This window comes from Diaphorina citri, unplaced genomic scaffold (genome assembly GCF_000475195.1).
Source record: "Diaphorina citri unplaced genomic scaffold, Diaci psyllid genome assembly version 1.1 scaffold749, whole genome shotgun sequence".
Lineage (NCBI taxonomy): Eukaryota > Metazoa > Arthropoda > Insecta > Hemiptera > Psyllidae > Diaphorina > Diaphorina citri.
Window position 1 is genome coordinate 42,000 of NW_007378182.1, and position 25,600 is coordinate 67,599.

A 25,600-nucleotide genomic window follows, 5' to 3' on the forward strand; every position below is an offset into this window, starting at 1 on the left:
AGAAAAAAAAAAAAAAAAAAAAAAAAAAAAAAAAAAAAACTTTTTGAAGAGATTTGATTGAGGGAACTGTAAAATATCTTATCGTCCCGAAAGCGAAGAGAAAAGGAAGACAGGATAGTAGACAGCCAGCCCTTTTGAGAAGAACCTTGAGATTTGATAGAGGGAACTGTAGGTAACTGCTAAGGTCTTAATGTCTTATCGTCCTGAAGGCGAAGAGAGAAGGAAGACAGGATAGTAGACAGCCAGCCCTTTTGAGAAGAACCTTGAGATTTGATAGAGGGAACTGTAGGTAACTGCTAAGGTCTTAATGTCTTATCGTCCTGAAGGCGAAGAGAGAAGGAAGACAGGATAGTAGACAGCCAGCCCTTTTGAGAAGAACCTTGAGATTTGATAGAGGGAACTGTAGGTAACTGCTAAGGTCTTAATGTCTTATCGTCCTGAAGGCGAAGAGAGAAGGAAGACAGGATAGTAGACAGCCAGCCCTTTTGAGAACGAACCTTATCCATCCAAGATAAAATTTGCCCCGGGCGGGAATCGAACACGCGGCCTAGCGCTTTTCAATTGTAAACTAGAGATTTTTCTCTTTAGCTTTCTTCTAGTGAGTCTATTATTTCCCATTTTATTCCACAGAGACGTATAGCTCTACAAGAGGCACTTCGCATTATGGAACCTAAAATGGTGAGCGAAGAACTGAAGCGTCTTCACGTCACCTTGAGCCAGACTAAAACCGACAGTGAGTCCTGGCTCACTTTACCTAGAACGTTCACTAGACGGAGTGCTAGGTTTGAACTACCATTGGATTCTAGATTACTCACTGGTGAGTAAGCTCTATATTGCTCTATGCTTCCAGTTCCTCTTCTTTGAAGAAATGAGCCAATTTCAGGCTGATAATAATTTTGTCATTAAATCAAGTTTTATTATTATCTACTATTATTATTATTATTTTAAAGAGGTTTGATAGAGGGACGATAGAAGGAATAAAGCATAGGAGAAAGCCAGCCGTTCCGAGAACGAACCTTATCTGTTTGATTGAGGCTGTCGAGTGGATTAGAAATTAGAACACATTATGCACACTCCATTTGTCAAGGGTCAATATTTTCCTTGCACTTGGGATCAACTAAAAGAAATAAGCCAGCCTAGTTAGCTTAGTTGGTAGTGCGTCTGCCTTGTAAGCGCTAGGCCGCGGGTTCGATATTATTATTTTAAAGAGGTTTGATAGAGGGACGATAGAAGGAATAAAGCATAGGAGAAAGCCAGCCGTTCAGAGAATGAACCTTATCTGTTTGATTGACGCTGTCGAGTGGATTGGAAATTGGAACACATTATGCACACTCCATTCGTCAAGGGTCAAGATTTTCCTTGCACTTGGGATCAACTAAAAGAAATAAAACAGCCAGCCTAGTTAGCTTAGTTGGTAGTGCGTCTGCCTTGTAAGCGCTAGGCCGCGGGTTCGATTCCCGGTGTTTAGAAATTATAAGTCATTTCATTCACATCTCTCTATATATTTTAATTCTTTGCATCCAAATATACATGTTTTTACGGATGCAATACCTTAGTCTTCAGAAACTTTCATATGTTCAAATAAATAGCATCAGAAAGAAAGTTAAATCCAGGTTCTACCATCGGGGGAGTTTACATATACCTTTTTTTTCGTAATCGGGGGAATTTACATAAGTTCATAGGTCGTCGCGACAAATTTCATGATCAGAGCTCATTTGTGTGAGAAAATGTGAAAAAAATCCCCCAAAAACCAGTTTTTTTTGGTTTTTTGGCTTTATGGTTTTCTGGACAAAATTTGCACCACCATTTTCGTGATCCTGGTAAAAAGACCTTTAATTTGATATATAGGTCGACCAGGTTTGGATAAGTCCTTCTATGGGGACAGACCGACCGACAGACCGACAGACAGACAGACCGACTGACAGACGACACCGAAGCGAATACAATAGTCCGTCCACTATACCTTTTATTATTAGTAATAATAAAGGAAGGACGGACTAAAAACAGTACCTTATCTAACTCGTGGTCATTGTGTGTTTCACAGAGGAAGCGTTCGTTAGACACGCAGAGTCTGGTGACAAAGACTCCGGTGGCGTTGAAAGCCCCATCTCGGATTTCCTATGGAATATGGTTTAAACTACAAGACTTGTACTTAGTATCATTTCAGTTTCCGAAAGGAAAATTCACCTTATCGAATCAATTTTTTTTTTTTTTAGAGGTTTGACAGAGGGAACTGTAACTGCTAGGGTCTTATCGTCCCGAAATCGAAGAGATAGGGAAGACAGGATAGGAGGAAAGCCAGCCATTCCGAGAACGAACATTATCCCATCAGGATAAAATCCGCCCCGGGTGGGAATCAAACCCGCGGCCTAGCGCTTACAAGGCAGACGCGCCACCAACCAAGCTAACTAGGCTGGCTGAATCAATTTTAATTGTGTGTTCACAGAGGAAACGTTCGTTAGACACGCAGAGTCTGGTCACGAAGGCTCCGGTGGCGTTGAAACCGTTTGCGGGACTTTACAATCCGTTTCCCTATGGCTGTTCCATCCTATGTAATCATCCCGCAGATTGTGAGGCCAAGGATGTCGTCCGGAGAGCGAAGGAGTCCTGGGTAAAACTGTTTCCAGTGAAAGGATAATTTTTTAGGGCAGAAAGCACCTAGGGCCAAAAACTAAAAGCTTTGCGGGTCTTTTATACAATCCGTTTCCCTATGGATGTTCTATCCTGTGTAATCATCCCGCAGACTGTGGGACCAAGGATGTCGTGCGGAGAGCCAAGGAAGGAGTCCTGGGTAAAACATTTTTTTTTTCAAGAGGTTTGATAGGGGGAACTGTAACTGCTAAGGTCTTATCGTTTCGAAAACGAAGAGAGAAGGAAGACGGGATAGGAGAAAGCCAGCCGTTCCGAGAACGAACATTATCAGTTCTGGATAAAATCCGCCCCGGGCGGGAATCGAACCCGCGGCTTAGCGCTTACAAAGCAGACGGAAAATGAAAATTCGAGGCCGATTTCAAGAAATGTACGGTTTGGCCGCTATTTAAAAATTTATAGTCAAATCTAGTCAAAAATTTATAGTCAAATTCCCTTTCCGCAGATACACGAAAGCAAAGCCTCCGCGCTTCCGAGCGACGAGTACCTGGCGATGTCACACGACGATTGCCGAGGCCTCGCGATGTCTCCCGAAGTCCCCGAGGAAATAAAACAATAATGAAAAATAACCAGACTGGCTTCATGGCGATTTGATGTCCAATATAATCCCTCTCTTTTCTCTCCTCCAGACATGACACCTCTGGAATATCTGGAGGACTATGTATGGATATCTCCCGGTAGACGACTCCTATACAACCGAGTCTTCAATCGACACCTGGTGCGGGCAGGAAAACGACTCATGAGATGGCACTTTTGGAGTTTTGGCACATCCACCGAAAATACAAAAAAAACATACCTATCTTGTGTTTTTTTTTTCTATGATTCTCTTAAGGTAATTTTAAGTTTTTGGACGGAATAACTCATTACCGGGAGGAAAAAAACAGGACCTATCAATACGTATCTGCTCTCTACGCCGATTCATCAGGGTAGAAACAGACATTTTCGGTAGGACAACCCCGAGCCGACCCTATTGTCCGCCAAAATAAACTCGATCAATCAACAACTTCCCTCGGAAATTCGCGTCTGATCCCAAGTGCTCATTAAAAATCATAAATAAATCATCGTACAAAGAGCGACTAGAGACGAGATAAGGAAGCACATATGAGAGGAAAGGTAAGGCCTGCCACACATTGGACGCGTAGTCGTGTCACGTCACGTGAGCTCATGGGGAGTCAGAAAGATGTAGTTCAAAGTTTTCCCATAATATTGTAGGTAGTTTCGTTCAGGACAGCTACACTACTATCGCTTCACGTGACGTGAGGGCAGTGTGGCTATGGCTACCATGAACGAAATGACCTACAATATTATGGGAAAACTTTGAACTATATCTTTCTGACTCCCCATGAGCTCACGTGACGTGAATAGTGTGTTACTAGAGTGTGAGAGCTCTGTAGCATTTTCCCAACACAACAAACTATAAGACCTCCGGTGAAATAGTTCCCTCTATCAAACCTCTTGAAGAAATCCATATTTTCCAGGACATAAATCTCCTTTTAATGCATTTTTCCAGGACATAAATCTCCTTTCAATGCATATTTTCCAGGACATAAATCTCCTTTTAATCCATATTTTCCGGGACATAAATCTCGTTTTAATGCATTTTTCCAAGACATAAATTTCCTTTTAATGCATATTTTCCAGGACATAAATCTCCTTTTAATCCATATTTTCCGGGACATAAACCTCTTTTCAATTCGTATTTTCCGGGAGATAATCCTTTTTTTTTATTTTACTCCAAATTTTCACGACATAAATCTCCTTTTAATCCATATTTTCCAGGACATAATCAGCGGTTTAGGTGAGGTGATGGGTAGACAGCTGACAGAGATTGAGGCTAGCGAATATCAAAGTCTCCTAGACTGGAGACCGGAAACTAAAGTTCGATTCAAGTTGTGGTGTGGTGTGTGTGCATTGTTTGAACGGATCTATGGTAAGTGGTAGCTCCAGGTTCAACTCCCGTGCTGGAGATTATTTAACGCGAATTTATAGCACCCTCTGTGACCGAGTGGGTATCACATTGGGGGGGCTTGCACGCCGGAGGTTCCGGGTTCGATCGGGGTCAAAGTTTTTTTTTTCTGCTTGGATTTCGGGGAGCACTCAGCTTCGTGAGGACAATTGAGCAGCTACTTTAATCGAGTAGCGACCAGTGGCGACATTACCAGTGTAAAATGATGATACGAGTAGATGAGAATTAATAGTAGTAAAGGCGGCATTAGTTATGCTGTGATACCCACAAAAGTTGTGAAGAAGCTTTCTGGTTTACCTCAAAGAATTAATGATTTGATTAGTGTGTACCTATTTCTTTATTCCCTCATATTTTATTGTTGTTATTTTTTTTTATTATTTATTTTTATTATTATTATTATTATTATATATTTTTTATGTTTTAATGTTCTAAGCAATTGTAATTGTATTATGGAACAAATAAAAATTACCAAATTATTGAGAGTGACCCATTGGTAAAGAGAGGAGGGGGTGTATGGTCCAAATTTTCAGTAAAAAAACTCCTCTATTTTACAGCCAAAAACTTCTGCACCGAATTCCTCTCAAAGGAGGCGGATCCCTGTAATGCTGTAGAGAACGCAGACTTTGAAACTCTTCATAAGAAACTGATTGACAATAAACCAAATGATAAACTAGTCACAGTGTTGAACCAAATCAAAACTCTGTAATAATCATGTCAAGACTGTGTAAAAATCATGTCAAAACTGTGTAATAATGATGTCAAAACTGTGTAATAATGATGTCAAAACTGTGTAATAATCATGTCTCTTGACCAGAGAAGTTCAGCAACCGTGGGTATGGATATTTGTTGACTTGGATGCCCCAGGTACTAAAAATTTCAAATTGAGGTTTCAAATATATTGTTTTACAACACGTGTTTCAGCGATTTTCGAAATTTGAATCTATTCTCGAGATATTTCGAGTGACTCGTTTTTTTCTGAAACACTCTGTATAATAAAATAATGATAATCGTTTTACATACATGTTTTATTTTTATCATCCCTAGTTATTTATTTATTGACTGTTATTTACAAAAATATTTACAGCACATATGACATTTTTAAAACGAATAATTTTTAGGCGTTTGTTAGGCTTAAAGAGTAGTATCAATATGAATCAAAATATCCAAATACATATCATCTTACCTCCGTTGGCATTCATCAACCACGCAACTGTGTAATAATCAGGTCAAAACTGTATAATGATGTCTCTTGACCAGAGAAGTTCAGCAACCGTGGGTATGGATATTTGTTGACTTGGATGTACTTAGCCCCAGGTACAAAAATTTCAAATTGAGGTTTCAAATATATTGTTCCACAACACGTGTTTCAGCGATTTTCGAAATTTGAATCTATTCTCGAGATATTTCGAGTGACTCGTTTTTTCTGAAACACTCTATATAATAAAATAATGATAATCGTTTTACATATACATGTTTTATTTTTATCATACCTAGTTATTTATTGACTGTTATTTACAAAAGTATTTACATCACATATGGCATTTTTAAAACAAATGATTTTTAGTAAACATTTCAATAAATTGGAAATCATGTTAGGCGTTTAGGTGTTTGTTAGGCTTAAAGAGTAGTATCAATATGAATCAAAATATCCAAATACATATCATCTTACCTCCGTTGGCATTCATCAACCACGCTCGCCGTTGCTTACCCTAGGTGACCTACACCTTGGTATCCTGCGCGACCACTATAGGTTTGGGTCGGGTTTTGAAAATCATCTTTCTTGTAATAATTACTAATATTTCGTATTCGACTGTATTTGACCGGGGTCCATTTTGATCAGTAGTGATTGCGTTACTTGAATCATTACTTCTAGTTAGATCAGACCCGTTTGAATCAGCGTTGTTGTGAATTTTTCTCATCACAGCTAAGGGAGTTTCTAGTTTCTGCACCTTTCCGTGCAGAATGTGGTGGCCAATTATAAGGACTGGGGTGCCATTTTTCTGGAGAACAAATAAAAATGTAAGTATGTTACTTGAATCATTACTTCTAGTTAGATCAGACCCGTTTGTATCAGCGTTGTTGTGAATTTTTCGCATCACAGCTAAGGGGGTTTCCAGTTTCTGCACCTTTCCGTGCAGAATGTGGTGGCCAATTATAAGGACTGGGGTGCCATTTTTCTGGAGAACAAATAAAAATGTAAGTACGTTACTTGAATAATTACTTCTAGTTAGATCAGACCCGTTTGAATCAGCGTTGTTGTGAATTTTTCTCATCACAGCTAAGGGAGTTTCTAGTTTCTGCACCGGTTCCTTTAGTGAAGTTCTGTGGCACAAAAAGATGAAAGTTGTAGGGTGTTTCAAAATGTAAGGAAGATTTTTACTTTCTATTATTTCAAGAGGTTTGATACAGGGAACTGTAACTGCTAAGGTCTTATCGTTCCTAAAGCGAAGACAGGTTGGCAGAAAGCCAGCCTTTCGGAGAGCGAACCTTATCCGTTCAGGATAAAATCTGCCCCGAGCGGGAATCGAACCCGCGAACCAGCACTTGGAAGGCAGACGTGCTAACCTCAAAGCTAACTAGGCTGGTGGCCTGGTTGGTCTTGAAACGGTTGATGGCGATATACACTGTTTTAAATTGCGCGCCTTATTAAAATATAGGATGCAGCGGGAAGGTAAAAGGTAATACGGGCACCTATAGATAACTTTGAACAAAACCCTAAAAAAAAAAAAAACAAAAAAAAAACGAGCAGAACTTATGGATTACCCTATGGAAAAACGGATAATGTTCGTTCTCGGAATGGCTGGCTTTCTCCTATCCTGTATTCCTTCTCTTCGATTTCGGGACCATAAGATCTTAGGAGTTACAGTTCCCTCTATCAAACCTGTTTTAAAAAAAGTCAGTAGTCATTTTCTGGGACTCACTTGGATATGTAAATCTCCGACAAATTTGTTTTCCATTCTGGAGTCTGTTCTTGATTCCAAATCTCCTTGAAGTTCAACAAGTCCCCACTCCTGCGCTCCCTCTTCATTTTTGCTGAAACAACATGAGAACAGTTAGAATAAAAGGCCCACTCCGAGGCTTAGGTATAGGGGCATAAAGGGGCAAACAGCCCTAAAGGAAGGCGTAAGCTTCTACGAATCTACGAAGGGGTCAATTACCAAGTAGTAATAAAGTTCTCATCAGTGTAGGGCTGTAGGGAATGGTAACTTTAGAGCTTTCGTTTCTTAGAAGTGGTACAAGCACGAGAACGGTATTCATTCAGAATAGATGAACTAGCTAAATATTCATTTTGGGTCGGGGTTGTGTTTCTTTATAAATAATTCGAACTAAATTCACAAATGATATTGTTTGTTCCTTGGACCCTCATAACTTCCATTCCAATTTCTAGATCTAGAACTATGATTCTAAATGAGAACAGTCAGAATAACGGGGGGGGAGTCATCCACAAAAAGCCCACTCCGAGACTTAGGTGTGGGGGCAAACAGCCTTAAAGAACAAGGTAAGCTTCTACGAATTTAAGAAGGGGGTCAATTTTAAAGTATTTTAGTAAGGTTTTCATTAGTGTAGGAATGTTAACTTTAGAGTGGCACAAACACGAGAACATAATTCATTGAGAATAGATGAGGTTTTTTTTGTTTTTTTTTTTTTTTTTGCTGAATTCCCTTTGGGCATGACCTATTCATTTTGAGGTATATGTATATTATGGGTTGGGGTTGTGTTTTTTTCCAATTCAAATTAAATAATAAATTTAAAAATGATATTACTTGTTCCTGGGATACCTGTAAATTCCATTCCACATTATAAAACTATAGCTATAATTCTATAAAGCACACACGAAAAAATAGCATTTATTTTGTAATTACCTAAAACAAGTATTCTATTTCCCCTCCTCTACTTTCTCCTCTGAGAATGCATGGATTGGGACACGCTTATAAAAATCTTCCAGAATTGAAGGAAACATGCTCAAGAATTTGAACCTGACTCCCATTTGATTTTCATCAACTAACATATCAACTGCACTTTGAAGTATTTTGACTTCGTGATCATTAGAGCATACGCCCATAAGAGCATTGAGTCTGATGTCAATATGCATTTGTTTGAGGAATTCTCTCTGAGTAATCGGGCCAAATGTTATCGCCTTGTCTTTAACACTATCCCGGATGTATTTGAAATCAACATCTGCCGTCAGGTCACTATGCCCAATGTTCTTCAGCGGGTCAGTTTGTTTGTGATTACAGTAAGCACGGAATGTGTCTTTGCCTTCTCCACTGTGCCCGTAATCAATGATCAACCCAATACCACCATTCTCTTCCAGTCGTGTGGCAATGTTCTTCACTATGACTCCAGTTTGCAATGATATTTCCACATGATCTCGTGTTTCGTTTTCATTGATGAACAGACAAGCTGGAGTGGCGTTTTTAGATTTCACATAGCAGAGTTCATTGGTGTTTGCACTAAAATCAATTAGAATTGTGCCCGTAATCAATGATCAACCCAATACCACCATTCTCTTCCAGTCGTGTGGCAATGTTCTTCACAATGACTCCAGTTTGCAATGATATTTCCACATGATCTCGTGTTTCCTTTTCATTGATGAACAGACAAGCTGGAGTGGCGTTTTTAGATTTCACATAGCAGAGTTCATTGGTGTTTGCACTAAAATCAATTAGAATTTCTCGCCAGCCATTTTCTGTCTTGACAAATTTGTGCACAGGCAAAGCATCAAAAAATTCATGAGCTAGAAACAGAGTGAAATTTTTCTGTGGAACATCAAATATGGACGTGTACCACTTGATCTTTGTACCACTCTTGGTTGTGCCACTTTGATAACATAAATCTTGTTCTTCTGCTTCTAGAGTTTCATTTTTGCTTTCCTTAGAATCACTAGTGACATTTTCTTTATTACTATTGTCCTTGTTATCATTGACAGATGCTGTGTCTAATATTTGACTAACCTTCCTTTTCCTAGATACCAACATCTTTTCATATCTTTCAATGCTCTCAGGTACACACAGAGATGTTCCTTGTATTTTAGACAGTTCTTTACTAACTTCAACAAGGCACACATTATCAATTTGACTTGTCAATTTCAACTTGTGAAAGGTGCGGAGAACATCTCTCATCATTGTTCCACGACCAGGACCCAGCTCAACAATGTCGATTTTATTTGTCGGGGCATTGATTTTGTTCATTTCGTGTGTCAACCACAAAGTTACCAATTCACCAAACATTTGTGTTATTTCCGGTGATGTTATGAAATCACCAGTGGCACCAAAAACATCTTTGTTTATGTAATACCCATGGCTTGGATTGGTTAGAATTTCTTTCATGTACATGGCCACTGTGATTGGACCAGTGAGAAGAATTTTTGATTTAATATGTTCAAAGAGTAGATCTTTATCAGATTCTTTGTTTGGAGTTGGATTGATTCCACTAAGACTTCTTTGATTGTGACAGATAATGTTGGCTGCCCTTGAATTGAAACTTTTCAAGGCAAAAGCAACCATGTTACGTTTAAGAGAAAACATATTTGAACAGTTCCAGATAAGTTTATATGACCAAGGTAAGGGATTGGTTTGATGTAGTGAGAGATCATTTACTGAAAGATATACCTACTTATGGTGTTTTTGAAATCTGAAAATAACAAAACATTTATTTAACATGGGAGCTTTTCTTATGGGTCTTAATTGTTAGGGGTTTAACCCTTGATTCAGCAACATACTAACAACCTACTCACATAAACCTTACCCAGTAAAGCCTTAACAACCTAGTTAGCTGGCAGGGTAACACATCTGCTTTGAAAGCACTAGGTTGTGAGTTTGATCCCCAGCTAGGGCAGATTTTGTTAAACAGATGAGGTTTGTTCTCAAATTAGCTGGCTTTCTCCTATCCTGTCTTAAAGTATAGCCTTATCTATCAAATTCAAGGTAAAACTTACAATTTGATTGGTATTTGCATGGTTTGTTCTTGAAACTGGACTATTTGGAGTGTAAATAGTACCTTGTCTCACACTTGCTTTGTCCTGTATTAAATTACTATGGCATTTAAATACCACTTTCTTTGTTGGAAAAGGAAGTGAGATGGAAATTGTACCTTGTCTCACACTTGCTTTGTCCTGTATTAAATTACTATGGCATTTAAATACCACTTTCTTTGTTGGAAAAGGAAGTGAGATGGTGTACCTTGTCTCACACTTGCTTTGTCAATTACTATGGCATTTAAATAGTAAATACCACTTTCTTTGTTGGAAAAGGAAGTGAGATGGAAATTTATCCGATTGTTCAGTCAAAAACAAGAAAAGTTAAAACAAATCATCTACTTTTTACCTGGCAAAGGTAAAAATCTAAAAATTCAATCACCTGATACTTTTGAATGTTTCGCGCCAACTCGCGCCATAAGTTTTGTTTACAAAATTTCGAGAGTGCCAACCTATGAACAAATTTATTAACTGGTTCAAAATACTCGGTATCGTCCTTGCATTTTTCGTACATAGAAAAATAAGAACAGACAGACGGCACCTAAGAATAATCACTGATCGATAAAAAAAGTAAAAAAAAAAAACAACAGGTGAATTTTTGATTTGAAGGTGCCCTTAATTTTCAATATATATATTTTTCTTTTTTTTCAATAAAATTTTTCATTGTTTGGGAAACGCTGTTCTATTATTTTATAGTGACATAAATTATTTTAAAGTCACAGGTTGGTAGCTTTCTAAAATTCCAACAAGGAGGTGAAAACTTGTGGATACAACGTTCCCTTAGTGAAGTTCTGTGGCACAAAAAGATGAAAGTTGTAGGGTGTTTCAAAATGTAAGGAAGATTTTTACTTTCCATTATTTCAAAGGGTTTGATACAGGGAACTGTAACTGCTAAGGTCTTATCGTTCCTAAAGCGAAGACAGGTTGGCAGAAAGCCAGCCTTTCGGAGAGCGAACCTTATCCGTTCAGGATAAAATCCGCCCCGAGCGGGAATCGAACCCGCGAACTAGCACTTGGAAGGCAGACGTGCTAACCTCAAAGCTATTTAGGCTGGTGGCCTGGTTGGTCTTGAAACGGTTGATGGCGATTATACTGTTTTAAATTGAGCGCCTTGTTAAAATATAGGATGCAGCGGGTAGGTAATACGGGCACCTATATAGATAACCATGAACAAAACCCCTAAAAAAAAAAAACAAAAAAAAAAAAAAAAAAAAAAAAAAAAGAGGAAAACAGAAGAGATAAAATTACCAGCGTCATTGGCTTGGTTGGTGCGCCAGCCTAGTTTGCTTGGTTGTTGGTTGGTAGTGCGTCTGCATTGTAAGCGCTAGGCCGCGGGTTAGATTCCCTCCTGGGGCGGATTTCATCCTGAACGGATAATGTTCGTTCTCGGAATGGCTGGCTTTCTCCTATCCTGTATTCCTTCTCTCTTCGATTTCGGGACGATAAGATCTTAGGAGTTACAGTTCCCTCTATCAAACCTGTTAAAAAAAAGTCAGTAGTCATTTTCTGGGACTCACTTGGATATGTAAATCTCCGACAAATTTGTTTTCCATTCTGGAGTCTGTTCTTGATGGAAATGCGTAAACTTTGGCTTCACTTTTGGAAAACCTAAAATTCTGTCGATAGATCTTCAACCTCCTTGATTTCTTCAGGAGAAGGGATAAATAAAAGACCGATTCTGATTGGTCGGATTTTCAACTTCCCCTACTTTGGCATTAAAATTATTCCTGCGCATGTGCAGTTGGCACTTCTTGTACAACTTCTGAAATTTCGGCCATTGCTTTCAAGAACTTCCATCACAACGCGTCAACGTAGGACTTTTATTTCTCATAATTTTAAGTTTTAAAAATACTATTTATTTTTTAAGTTATGTGTTTTTTAGACATATAAGTGAAAATTATTTTTTATACACCTGTTTTATATTGTTAAGAGAATTCAAAATTCAGTGCCTACAAGAAGAAAACAAAATTTTAGAAGATCCAAAGTCAATTCTAAAATTGGAGACGCCACCACCAAAGCGCGTGGTCGCCATATTTGAAGCTTTGAAAAGAGAAACTCATTGGCTTTCTATGAAAGTAAAATTGAAACCTGTTCTTCGTTTTTTTATATTCGTATAAAACTTAAAGTATTCATGTTTGCAAACACATATTTGTAATATTTCCGAATTACAAAACCCCCCCACAAATTCAAGATGGACCAACAATTTCGACTGAAGTGGAACAACCACTGCAACACACTGTTACAAGTTTTTGGTAACTTGTTAAAGACAGAAACCCTTGTAGATTGTACAATTGGCGCAGATGGACAGTATTTAAAAGCACACAAAGTCGTCGTCAGTGCCTGTAGTCCTTATTTCCAGGTAAGAGTCTTTGAATTTCAGTCTAAATTTGGTACTTCAATGTACCAACATGGTGAAATGACTTCTTCTACTTTACCTTTTCCCATCCAAACGGGGTCGGTATTTCGTGTCAGTCTCTTCCAGTTCGTTCTATTATGCACCTCATTTCCTGGTAGCTGCTTCTCACGTAGATCTTCGTTCACACAGTTTTTCAATCTCTTCTTTGGTCTACCTCTTGCTCTCTTTCCTTCCACTTGTATTCTTGCCACTTTCTTCCCCACATAGTTCTCGCCTCTTCTCTCGACATGTCCATACCACTGCAACCTTCTTTCTTTGTTCTTGATTCCAAATCTCCTTGAAGTTCAACAAGTCCCCACTCCTGCGCTCCCTCTTCATTTTTGCTGAAACAACACGAGAACAGTCAGAATAACGGGGGGAGTCATCCACAAAAAGCCCACTCAGAGACTTAGGTGTGGGGGCAAACAGCCTTAAAGAACGAGGTAAGCTTCTACGAATTCAAGAAGGGGTCAATTTTAAAGTAGTTATATTAAATTTCATTAGTGTAGGAATGGTAACTTTAGAGTAGCACAAACACGAGAACATTATTCATTGAGAATAGATGAGGGTTTTTTTTTTTTTTTTTTTGTCAGTGCCTGTAGTCCTTATTTCCAGGTAAGAGTCTTTGAATTTCAGTCTAAATTTGGTACTTCAATGTACCAACATGGTGAAATGAAGGCCTATTCGAAACAAAATGGCCTCCTTGTCATTTTTAGGTACCATAGCTTTGAAAGTCCTCTGCCTTGGCTGAGCTCTCACCTTGATTACCATCCCAACTCTGTTTTCTGACATCCCAATTTCATTTTCTGAATCCAGACTACCTACTTACCTCTCTATATTTCAGTTTTTTTTGGGGGGCAGGTTTCATGGGCTGTTGTATTTTGCACGCTTGCATGAGATTATTGATTTTAAGCTACTGAAATGTAAGTGTTATTCTGATTCCTCTGTTAGACCAAATCATCAGCCTTGTCTTTTTAAGTAGTTTTCCATCAAAGTCCAAACCTCTGCCTGAATTGAACCCTGTATCTGATTGGGTAAATAATTATGACATACTTTATAGGGCAAATTGCTACCTAGGTGTTTGAAAAAAATAAATAAAAATAAGATACATTTATGTATGAGATGAGATATTTAACTTTCTAATTCCATTACAATACCTAGTTGTAGCAATCTAGGTTTGCATGCATTGTTTATGAATTTGTCTGAATAGGAAACATCAAATTGTAATAAGGATACATTTAGACCACTTCAACAAGTCCCCACTCTAGCTGCAAGTTTTCTCAACTTTATCGGTCTTCCCTTGGTTTAAAATTTTCAGCTCAGTTTTTTTAGCACTCTGAGACACAATCACAAACACAATTCCTGTGAAACAGTGAGTTGTCTGGTCGGACTTTCTAAAATTTCTAAAGCTCACTCACTCACTCACTCACAACTGCTAAGTTTTTAGAAAGTTTGTCTGTGTTGGTCTTCGCTTCACATTCTTTCTTGGACTTGGAACAATTTATCTGTAGGTATTGATTGTTTAAAACAAATTCTGTTATGTGAACGAAGTAGGGGCTTTTAGTAATGCTGTGATAATGAAATATTCACAAAAATTGTTCTTCACCTTCACCATAAATAATTCATAATTTAAAATTTTTCCGTCATTATTTCATACACATTTTCATTAATCAAAACATGAAACTGTTTTAATCGGTTTACTCTATGCATCGATGATCATGAAAACCATTCCTCAAATCACCGTTGTAGTTAGGTTTCGGTGACTTGAAATTATGGGTTCCGGATGGAAATTTCCTTATGGGTTCCGAATTTTTAAAGTTCCATGATGGATAAATAAATATTCCTGTGGTGTTTTAACTTCTGTGTACGGATCCGTCTTGGGTTCTCTAGTCACGACTTTGTCGCTACTTTAAGCTATCTTAGTTCAGGTATCTTTACATTTTTTTTGCCTGTCACAATTTAAAAATTCATCTCTCGGGTTAGGTACCATAGCTTTGAAAGTCCCCTGCCTTGGCTGAGCTGTCACTTTGATTACCATCCCAACTCTGTTTTCTGACATCCCAATTTCATTTTCTGAATCCAGACTACCTATCTCTATATTTCAGTTTTTTACTTTTTTTGGGCAGGTTTCATGGGATGTTGTATTTTGCATGCTTGCATGAAATTATTGATTTTAAGCTACTGAAATGTGATATTCTGATTCCTCTGTTAAACCAAATCATCAACCTTGTCTTTTTAAGTAGTTTTCTTTCAAAGTCCAAACCTCTGCCTGAATTGAACCCTGTATCTATTTCAAGTAGTTTTCAAAGTCCAAACCTCTGCCTGAATTGAACCCTGTATCTGATTGGGTAAATAATTATCACATACTTAAGGGAAATTTGCTAACTACCTAGGTGTTTGGAAAAAAAATAAATAAAAAAAAAAAAATAAATAAAAATAAAAAAAAAAATAAAAATAAAAAAAAATAAGATACATTTATGTATGAGATGAGATATTGAGTAACTTTCTAATTCCATTACGATACCTAGTTGCAGCAATCTAGGTTTGCATGCATTGTTTATGAATTTGTCTGAATAGGAAACATCAAAATGTAATAAGGATACATTGAGACCACTTTCTCCTGATATGAATTTAGCTGCAAGATGTATTCTAAGAGTTGCATAAATTGTTAGCTTGAAGAATTAATTTTTGTTGAGAAATGTTTCAAAACTTTCTAGTGTGAGAGAGCCAACTTTTAAGCATTCTTGTGTTTGTATTTTGTTTGGAGTGTAGTGATAGTTTATTTTGTCAACAATGGTTAGCATCATAGAACACAATTTTGGCCATCCAATTTGTAGTCAAAATCAAATGTAAGCCAAGCCTAAAACCAACCACCCTAGGGCTGATTTAGATATTGAGAAGCAGATGAAAAATCCTGACCCCATCTCTACATGGGAAAATACAAAAAGAAGAAGAGATTAATAGATTGAAATTGTAGTTTGTCAACAATGGTTAGCATTCATAGAACACAATTTTGGCCATCCACTCAATAAATTTGTAGCCAAAATCAAATGTAAGCCAAGCCTAAAACCAATCACCCTAGGGCTGATTTAAATATTGAGAAGCAGATGAAAAATCCTGACCCCATCTCTATGTGGGAAAATACAAAAAGAAGAAGAGATTAATAGATTTAAATATTGCAGAAAATGCCAACCTTCAAAGTGGAAAGCTCTGGGAGAAACACCCATACTTAAGAGTAACAACACTTTTCTCCTATAAAGGTTTACTATTGCAAAACTAATCAAAATTAAATGAACACTAAACAACCCCAATTTGATAATTGGAAAATGTGTGTTGTTTGAAATTGAAGAGGTTGGCTGGCCAGCAATAGGTATTGTTGAGAAGTCATGAAATTATCAAATACATTTGACAGTATGATTAAATTTAAATGATAGTAAATGATCAAATTTACTTGATAGTGTAAGTGTTGAGTATTGAATTGCAACATAATTGATGAATTATTTGTTGTCAATCAAACACAGGGCAGGGAGGTGTAGTGCAATGGTTTGTGTACATAGCCTTGCCTTTTACTGGGTGATAAGAATGACAGAAGGTTGTATTGAATTGCAACATAATTGATGAATTATTTGTTATCAATCAAACACAGGGCAGGGAGGTGTAGTGCAATGGTTTGTGTACATAGCCTTGCCTTTTACTGGGTGATAAGAATGACAAGGTTTGAAATGAAATCAATGGGTGACTGATTTGTGGAGAGAAAAATTAAAACAGTTTAACTAGGGGTGGAATGTATTTTCAGTTTGAGATAGGTATATGTACATGAGTTTTTTTTTCTCTCTCTCTCAATTTGTACATAATTACTTATTGCCCACAGACATGGTTATGAATGTTATGATTTAATTTATGTTTTATAGACCCAATATTATTTTGAGAGATTTGAAAAGATTTGTGGAGAGAAAAATTAAAACAGTTTAAGTAACTAGGGGTGGAATGTATTTTCAGTTTGAGATAGGTATATGTACAATTGTACATGAGTTTTTTTTTCTCTCTCTCTCTCTCTCAATTTGTACATAATTTAATTACTTATTGCCCACAGACATGGTTATGAATGTTATGATTTAATTTATGTTTTATAGACCCAATATTATTTTGAGAGATTTGAAATGTTGTTTGACATTTTTGGGTTGCCAGTTTTCTCTATCATTAACCAGTCACCCAGTAGGAAATTACATTCCTTATCAGAAATGAATAGTGAAATACTCTCGTCAAGTACTCAAACATGTTCACATTTATCATTGTGCATGTGTGCATTCTGACAGAGTTCATTTACTTTGGAATTTTATGGGATTTGATATTTTTTGATTCACAAAATAAATTGACCTATAAAGTCAATTTATTTTGCTTTATGCATTTTTATGAATCCCATTTTCATGTATTGATTGAATTTTTATTTGTTTTTGTGAGTAGGTTTTAATTTTTGAATGGGAATTGTCAACTTTATGTTGGTACCTACTTTTTTTTAATTCTATATACTTAATGTACCATTTGTTTCATTAGTCCCATTTGAAAGACTCTATTTTATTTATTGAATTATTACTTCAATTGTAATTGACTGATTTTTGGTTCATTTGATGTGTAGGTACCTATTTCTCCAGTGTTTGGAAGAAATAACACATTAAAACAATATGAAATGCCAGATGCTTCTTGATGCTTTTGTACTCTGAAGGAAGCTGAGAAAGAGATGAGTCACACTATTTGCTCTGGTTATACATGCTCTTTCTACCTATCTTAATCTAGTATTTATTTACTAGAAGAAGCAATTGTGATGTTTTTGTGTGTCTTGAAAAAATGACCCACTCACTGAGACTAGAGCTGACATAAATGACATATGGATTGGAATTTTCTAGTTGTCCAAGTACTCACAAACACTGAATCTGTTGAACAATTTGAAGTCTGATTGATGTTAAAAGAACTTCTTTGAATCAAACATTGTAGTTGAAATTGAATCATATATTGATTGGGATTCTCTTTCTGTTTGACATCTGTCTTCTATTCCCACTTTTAAAAGTCCTGGTTTTTGTCAAATTAGCTCACGCGCGCGTGCTAGGATTTCTTTGTCCTTTATTCTGTTTAAATTTCAAGAATTTTATTTTAGGGGGAAGTTGGAACTAACAGCTGTTCCAATACCACCTTGGTTCTAAAATTCTTGAAGTCGGTTGGTTTTGTGATTCTCTTTCTGTTTGACAGCTGTCTTCTATTCCCACTTTTAAAAGTCCTGGTTTTTGTCAAATTAGCTCACGCGCGCGTGCTGGGATTTCTTTGTCCTTTATTCTGTTTAAATTACAAGAATTTTATTTTAGGGGGAAGTTGGAACTAACAGCTGTTCCAATACCACCTTGGTTCTAAAATTCTTGAAGTCGGTTGGTTTTGTTCCTACTGTACATAGTCTGTATTGTATTCTTTTAAACCTAGAGCTGCCACGCGAGAGGAATGTATTGTATTCTTTTAAACCTAGAGCTGCCACACGAGAGGACAGGAAGGACTTTGAATAATTATGTTCTCATCTGTGTGGTGACGTACGTCCATTTAGTAGCAATTTAAATTGAGAGTTCAAGCAAATGATCGACTCCGTGACTGGATGTTGCGGGGCCCACTCAGCCTCGTGAGGAAAATGAGTAGCATGTCAATTTTCTAACGAAATTCCTATGTGCGGACTCCTGTATGTAGGACTATTGCACCCAAATTGTCGCTTTGGCAAGCCAAACTGTGGGCAGTCCGTCAGTAAATTTGATTGATTGCTTCTCTCTCTTCAGTAAATTCTGTGTCCACTATCCTATCCCCCTTGTATTTCGTCAGAAGCTCAAAGCGAGTTCTCAGTTCTTCTGTGTCCACTACTCCACTATTTTACCTACCTCGGTGGTGTAGTGGTCAAGGCGCTCGCCTGGTAAACAGGAGGGCGTGGGTTCGCCGAAATCAGTAAATCTGACGAGTTATCGTGAAATGAAATAAATACGAGTATGTATGACAGCAATCCAAAATCATTCGTGAGACTGGTTGTCAACATCCCCATTATCCGCCCTGTCTCTTATCTTAAGAGGTAGGTAATTTTGGTTAGGGATACAAGGATGTCGTGGGAAAGAAACCATTCTTCAAATCACCGTTGTAGTTAGGTTTCGTTGACTTGAAATTATGGGTTCCAAATTGAAATTTCTTCATGGGTTCCGAATTTAAAGTTCCATGATGGATAAATAGATAAATATTCCTGTGGTGTTTTAACTTCTGTGTATGGGTCCGTCTTTGGTTCTCCTGTCACGACTTTGTCGCTACTTTAAGCTATCTTAGTTCGGGTATCTTTACATTTTTTTGCCTGTCACAATTTAAAAATTCATCTCTCGGGTTCGCGGTTCGATGATTTTAGACAATCAAACTCCCGGCCCTAGTGTATGTACGTAATAAACGCGTCGAAGTTACGATTTACCAAGGCCTGTGAAGTAGAAGAAACAGATAGGATCCCTCTCTGTATTCCCCACTGTCCGGAAAAGCCCGAGTTAGGCCGAGCTCTTACGAAGTATTTTAGGCGTTCGGTAGAAGGGAAGCCATGTTGGTTTTCTCTTTCCCCCCTCTTTACACTTTGCTTTTGTGGCGATGTTGTCTAATCTCTCCAAAATTCTAGTGTATCTCGTTGCTCGTAGGTAGTTTGGGCTTGAAATGTTCAGGGAAGAAGGCTGGGTGAAATTTTCCAGGGTTAGGAGGAAGTGAAGGGACTTTTACTGAGAACTTGAAATTTTTCAGGGAAGGAAGAGAGATTGAAAATGTGTGTGAAAGATGTATCCACCTTGCCTATTGTTACCATTCATTATTCCCGTTTTTGTATTTCCTTTGTAATCTTTGTAATATATTGCAAATAAAACATTTACATTACATTTACAATATTATGGGTTGTATAAAGTGATGACTGTTGCCAAGTGCTTCTCTTATCGCTTTGGAAGCTAGCGGGGATAGCATGATGAATGCACCAGTTCTCAATAGATCACTGAAGTTAAGATCACTGAAGCAACTTTGCACGTGGTTGGTGTCCGAATGGCTCATGATCGCTCTAAATTTTCAAGACTAAAGTTGGTTCATATCCTATCATAGGTATATGTAACAATTCTGTCTGAGAAGTATGCTGTGTCGTTTTGGCATTACAATACATTGAAACTCTTTACACTTTGCTTTTGTGGCGAGGTTGTCTAATCTCTCCAAAATTCTAGTGTATCTCGTTACTCGTAGGTAGTTTGGGCTTGAAATGTTCAGGGAAGAAGAGACTGGGAGAAATTTTCCAGGGTTAGGAGGAAGTGAAGGGACTTTGGACTGGGAACTTGAAAATTTTCAGGGAAGGAAGAGAGATTGAAAATGTGTGTGAAAGAGGTATCCATCCACCTTGCCTATTGTAACCATTCATTATTCCCGTTTATATATTTCCTTTGTAATCTTTGTAATATATTGCGAATAAAACATTTACATTTACCTACAATATTATGGGTTGTATAAAGTGATGACTGATGACTGCCAGCTGCCAGCCTAGTTAGCTTAGTTGGTAGTGCGTCTGCCTTGTAAGCGCTAGGCCGCGGGTTCGATTCCCGCCTGGGGCGGATTTTATTTCTTCAAATCACCGTTGTAGTTGGGTTTCGGTGACTTGAAATTATGGGTTCCGAACTTCATGGGTTCCGAATTTAAAGTTCCATGATGGATAAATAATAAATATTCCTGTGGTGTTTTAACTTCTGTGTACGGATCCGTCTTTGGTTCTCCGGTCACGACTTTGTCGCTACTTTAAGCTATCTTAGTTCAGGTATCTTTACATTTTTTTGCCTGTCACAATTTAAAAATTCATCTCTCGGGTTCGCGGTTCGATGATTTTAGACAATCAAACTCCGGGCCAGGTTCTGTAATGGTGGATTGAAGGCATTAAAATCATGAAAATAGACCGTGAAAGGAAATGTGTTCTGGTGTTTTTTTTTATATAATTTAGGTATTATTTTAATATTCTTTTTTTATGTTTCGGTTTAAAGATTCGAAGTTCAATTACTTAAAGAACGGTACTACTCGTTTTACTTTGGTGTTCTCGTCTTTAGTCTCTGCTTCCCCTTCTCTCTTCAAGTCAACTTTGAGTACTTGCTGTGTGCCACAGTGGCTTTAAGTATTGGTTTTACTGCTAGTGGTTTTGTGAACTGTAGAGGTTTCAAGGGGTCAAAGGATCCAGAGCCAGCCTAGTTAGCTTAGTTGGTAGTGCGTCTGCCTTGTAAGCGCTAGGCCGCGGGTTCGATTCCCGCCCGGGGCGGATTTATGGGATTCGAAAATGGGCCAATCAGTTGGCAAAAAGAACTCTGATCTACGAGCATAAATATCTGTAATAAGTTTGATTTTATCCTGATGGGATAATGTTCGTTCTCGGAACGGCTGGCTTTCTCCTATCCTGTCTTCCTTCTCTCTTCGATTTTTTATCCTGATGGGATAATGTTCGTTCTCGGAACGGCTGGCTTTCTCCTATCCTGTCTTCCTTCTCTCTTCGATTTCAGACGATAAGACCATAGCAGTTACAGTTCCCTCTAAAAAAAAAAAAAAGATTTCGGGACGATAAGACCATAGCAGTTACAGTTCCCTCTGTCAAACCTCTTAAAAAAAAAGGATCCAGAGCTTAATTGAAATCTGCGAACGCGCGACCTAACGCTTGCCGAAATCAGTAAATCTGACGAGTTCTCCTGAAATGAAATAAATACGAGTATGTATGACAGCGATCCAAAATCATTCGTGAGACTGGTGTCTGGTTGTCAACATCCCCATTATCCGCCCTGTCTCTTATCTTAAGAGGTAGGTAATTTTGGTTAGGGATACAAGGATGTCGTGGGAAATTAGTTATTAAATAAAACGTTTCATAGCACTATGCATAGAGGTATTGAAACCTAATCATTACTAGTATAACTTCGCTATAACTGTAGCAATAGAAAGTAAAGATTGAGCCAGCTTAGTTAGCTTGGTTGGTAGCGCGTCTGCCTTGTAGGCGCTAGGCCGCCTCGATTCCCGCCCAGGGCGGATTTCATCCTAAATAGATAATGCTCGTTCTTGGAACGGCTGGCTTTCTCATATCCTCCTCTATCTGATTTTCGGACGATAAAACCTCCGTTGTTACAGTCCCCTCTATTATACCTCTGTTCCAGTTCAGAGGCGCGACCCCACGGCCCCAGTTTGGAACCCTATTTTAGAGTTTAATTGAAAAAAAAAAAATAATAATAATAATAATAATGGGCGTGTCACCGCCGTTTTTATTTCGTAGCAATGAAACATCTGCTACATTAGACGCATGTGGTCTGTGTCGTAGCATGCCCATCCCGTAGTATGTCCCTCATCAGATGGGCGAGAAGAGACACAATACTTCCCATTTAGGTGCGTAAACCTAACTATGATGGTTAAGTGTTCCCTGTTCTACTCCTTGTAATACCTCAGCCAGACAAGCTAAGCTTACTCAATAATAATCCAACTTCTCTGTTTCTAGCTCTGAAAATCCACTGCAGTGCTGAATGTAAGAGACTACTGGATCATCTACAGGGATATAACTTGAAGGAGAGAGGAGCTGTGGAACTTAAGGGCAAAGGTAATTAGATACTTCATATTAAAAAGGCTTTCTTAAAATTGAATCATTCCCAAGGTTAAAGAGAGAAATGCTGGAACAGCCGCCTTCCTGCTCACCAGCAGGCTGCCAAGATGACAAAGGGTACCACTTGTGGGGGAGCAATATTGTAAACCTATGGATGATGTTTGTTTCACTATAACTCTTTGAACAGTTGCTTTGTCCTCTTCTTATAAAATTTGGCAATAAATTTTCAAGACATGAAAGATATTTTGTCGTTAGATTTTGAGCCTTCGGAGGGTCCTCTTTTCTGAGGTAGATACCTGATTCCACAATTCACTGAATCACGAGAAAGTAGTTCACCTCTAGAATATGCCACCCCTTTTTAGGTGCCGCGCCTAGCAGATTTTATATCAGGAAGATCCTACAGGCAAATTAGTCAAGGGAGATAAACACACGAGAGAGAGAAAGAAAAAGAGAGAGAGTAGGAGAGAGAGAGAAAAGAGAGAGAGAGAAGGAGAGAGAGAGAGAAAGCGAGAGAGAGGAGGGAAGAGATAGCCAAAAAGGCACAATAAAAAATAATTTTACCGACCATAAAAAGAGGCAAAAAGAAATCAAAAACTGTACGGGTCATAAATTGACTTATGACTTGGCGTCCCAACCATACTGTATACACATTTTGTAACCTTACGAGCAGTATAAATAAGCACTATTATTATTATTTTATCCCTTGAAATTTCGTCATGTTTCATAAGCCCCTCACATTTTGTTTCCTTTGTATCTCTCTGGTCTCTCTTCTTGATGTTGCAATCATTTCCATGTTAAGCTTTGAAAGGGGCTCGTTCTCCCCTCTTTTTATTATGTTATTAAAGTCTCTCTTCTCTGAACTTCTGTGTGTCTCTATGCTTCTGTCTGTCTGGCCTGAGGTTTAGGTTGGGGGGGATTGTGTTACGCCTTTTTCTGTCTGTGTTGTCTCTCTTGGATGTAGATATATTCGGGTTGAAGTTGGAACTGTTCAAGGGCAGCCAGATTGCTTTTTGCTACAACTGCTTTTATTTGTGTCTTCAGACTTTAATATATTGTTCAGTAGGTACTGATATTTTTACAATTTATCCGTGAGGTACAGTGAGTGAAAATTGGGAATTTTCCTCTTTCAATCGATCTATTCTAAGATCTAGATGAGAGGTGAACCGTATAGCTCGAAAATTTTCTCGTATCCAATCATCGATGATTGATTATTAGTCGAGTACTATTTATCTATCATTATTAAAGACATTACACCGTGGTAATTTTGGTGAAAGCTATCAACTCGAATCTCATTTGATTTTAAATTGTCGCCTCAATCAGTCACAGTTTCTGTTTACCTGAAAATTTGTAGATTTCAGATACATATAGCTACTTAGATTTAGTGGGTTTCTAGGTACCTAGTTATTTTTTAGTGGTTGAGTTCAGTAGGTAATCTTGATCTAAAAGACCGAATAGTTAGAGTTTTACTTGGTAAGTCAGTAGAAGAATTGGTATCTTGGTAAGTTAGAATTGGTATCTTCTGGTACACTTTTAGCTGAAGGTTCGTCAAGTCAATTCACTTCAATAATAATCACCTGAAAATTTGTAGATTTCAGATACATATGGCTACTTGGATTTAGTGAGTTTCTAGGTACCTGGTTATTTTTTAGTGGTTGAGTTCAGTAGGTAATCTTGATCTAAAAGACTGAATAGTTAGAGTTTTACTTGTCAAGTCAGTAGGAGAATTGGTATCTTGGTAAGTTAGAAATGGTATCTTCTGGTACACTTTTAGCTGAAGGTTCGTCAAGTCAATTCACTTCAATATTAATAGGAATCCTCGATCCAAGTCAATTTACTGTTAAAATTCAGTTCTCTCCAGCATGGTTTTTACGATTTTTCACGCTCTTCTCTCTCACTTGCTCTTCGGTTCAACTCGAGCTCCATCTCTCTCGCTCTCATTAGTAGGCCTATCGTTGTATCTCACTCACTCTTTGGTTCTCGGATTCCATCTCTGTCGCTCTCGTTTGTAGGACCATCATTCTCTCTCTGTCACTCTCTTTGGTTCTCGGATGCTATCTTTGTCGCTCTCATTCGTAGGCCTATCTCTGTCTCTTCAGAAGATGGTTGGTAATTTACTTGTTCGTTGATGTGGAACCAGTTTTGAAAGAGTGAGATAGATGGTTTGGCGTTCAAACTAGAGCGACAGAGATGGAGAGTCGAGTTGAACTCAAAGAGAGGAGAGGGAGAAGCGTTTCCAATTTTCTTTCTCTCTCTCGATTCAACTCTGTATTCTCTGTGTTACTTTTTTCTTTTTTCAATGAAATCTGCCATGGATTTTTTCATGAAGTTTGATAGAGGGAACTCGAAGTGCTAAGGTCTTGTCGGTCCCAAAAACGAAGAGAGAAGGAAGACTAGGAGAAAACCAACCGTTCCGAGAACGAACATTTATCTGTTTAGTATAAAATCTCCCACGGGCGAAAACAGGACCCGCGATCTCGCGCTTACAGAGATTTTCACTTACCTTATCCTATAGGAGTGTAGGACTTATAGGAAGGAAAGTAGGTACATAATGTAATGTAATCGGGTTTCAATTTCGATTAGTGGTAGGCTTTGCCCTCGGGACCCTATACGAAAACTCGCTGAGTCTTGACCATTCGTACCCTGTTGAGAATTAAAATCATCTCTTGTATATTTCGTGTCTCTACATTGGCATATCCGGTGCTGATAGAGATAACACAATACACGGCGTAGTTATGTACATGGTCCGCCGCCATGTTGGTTTCAAATAACAAAGCCCCCCCCCAACCTACGCACCAGGCTGACATTTTCACAGCAATGAACATTTTGAAACCACTCTTTCTCTGGCTGTATGGCTGGGCCTTAAGGCCATTTTGACAATTCAAAAAATAATGTGAATAAATAAAACATTAAAACGGCGTTTTAAAAGGTATTTTAAATGTATTGGGCATACATTCTTGAAGCTCATACATAGCTCTAAAA

The 25,600-nt window shown here is 38.0% G+C and overlaps 3 protein-coding genes across 5 annotated transcripts in view; 2 read left to right on the plus strand and 1 right to left on the minus strand.

Annotated features, from left to right (window-relative positions):
* Positions 1 to 5,818, plus strand: part of LOC103511767 — an 11,248-nt gene extending 5,430 nt beyond the window's left edge. Inside the window, exons 7-11 of the mRNA XM_026825430.1 lie at positions 631 to 817; positions 3,279 to 3,407; positions 3,737 to 3,762; positions 4,429 to 4,579; positions 5,170 to 5,818. Coding sequence (XP_026681231.1) covers positions 631 to 817; positions 3,279 to 3,407; positions 3,737 to 3,762; positions 4,429 to 4,579; positions 5,170 to 5,321 — 645 coding nt within the window. The 3' untranslated portion in view covers positions 5,322 to 5,818. The remainder of the gene's footprint in view (positions 1 to 630; positions 818 to 3,278; positions 3,408 to 3,736; positions 3,763 to 4,428; positions 4,580 to 5,169) is intronic.
* A 1,718-nt stretch (positions 5,819 to 7,536) lies between these two features.
* Positions 7,537 to 10,689, minus strand: LOC103511760 (protein arginine methyltransferase NDUFAF7, mitochondrial-like). 2 transcript variants are annotated; one of them, XM_026825433.1, is made up of 4 exons: positions 10,554 to 10,689; positions 9,242 to 10,249; positions 8,479 to 9,039; positions 7,537 to 7,648 (listed from the first exon to the last, which is right to left on the minus strand). In XM_026825433.1, exons 2-3 carry the CDS (start codon positions 10,141 to 10,143, stop codon positions 8,493 to 8,495), a joined length of 1,449 nt encoding a protein of 482 aa, XP_026681234.1. In that variant the 5' UTR covers positions 10,144 to 10,249; positions 10,554 to 10,689; the 3' UTR covers positions 7,537 to 7,648; positions 8,479 to 8,492. The 2 variants fall into 2 exon arrangements, with proteins under 2 accessions (XP_026681234.1, XP_026681235.1); XM_026825434.1 differs by having other exon boundaries at positions 8,479 to 8,883; positions 9,086 to 10,249.
* Positions 10,690 to 12,374: 1,685 nt separating this feature from the next.
* LOC103511768 (longitudinals lacking protein, isoforms H/M/V) overlaps positions 12,375 to 25,600 on the plus strand; it is a 41,333-nt gene continuing 28,107 nt past the window's right edge. For both annotated transcript variants that reach the window (XM_026825435.1, XM_008476505.3), the window contains exon 1: positions 12,375 to 12,951. In XM_026825435.1, coding sequence (XP_026681236.1) covers positions 12,784 to 12,951 — 168 coding nt within the window. In that variant the 5' untranslated portion in view covers positions 12,375 to 12,783. The remainder of the gene's footprint in view (positions 12,952 to 25,600) is intronic.

Coding starts and splice junctions, on each gene's coding strand:
- LOC103511760 (XM_026825433.1), bottom strand. CDS start 10,143: ATGTTTTCTCTTAAACGTAACATGGTTGCTTTTGCCTTGAAAAGTTTC. Junction 9,040..9,241: donor AATGAACTCTGCTATGTGAA/ATCTAAAAACGC, acceptor CTGCTATGTGAA/ATCTAAAAACGCCACTCCAG.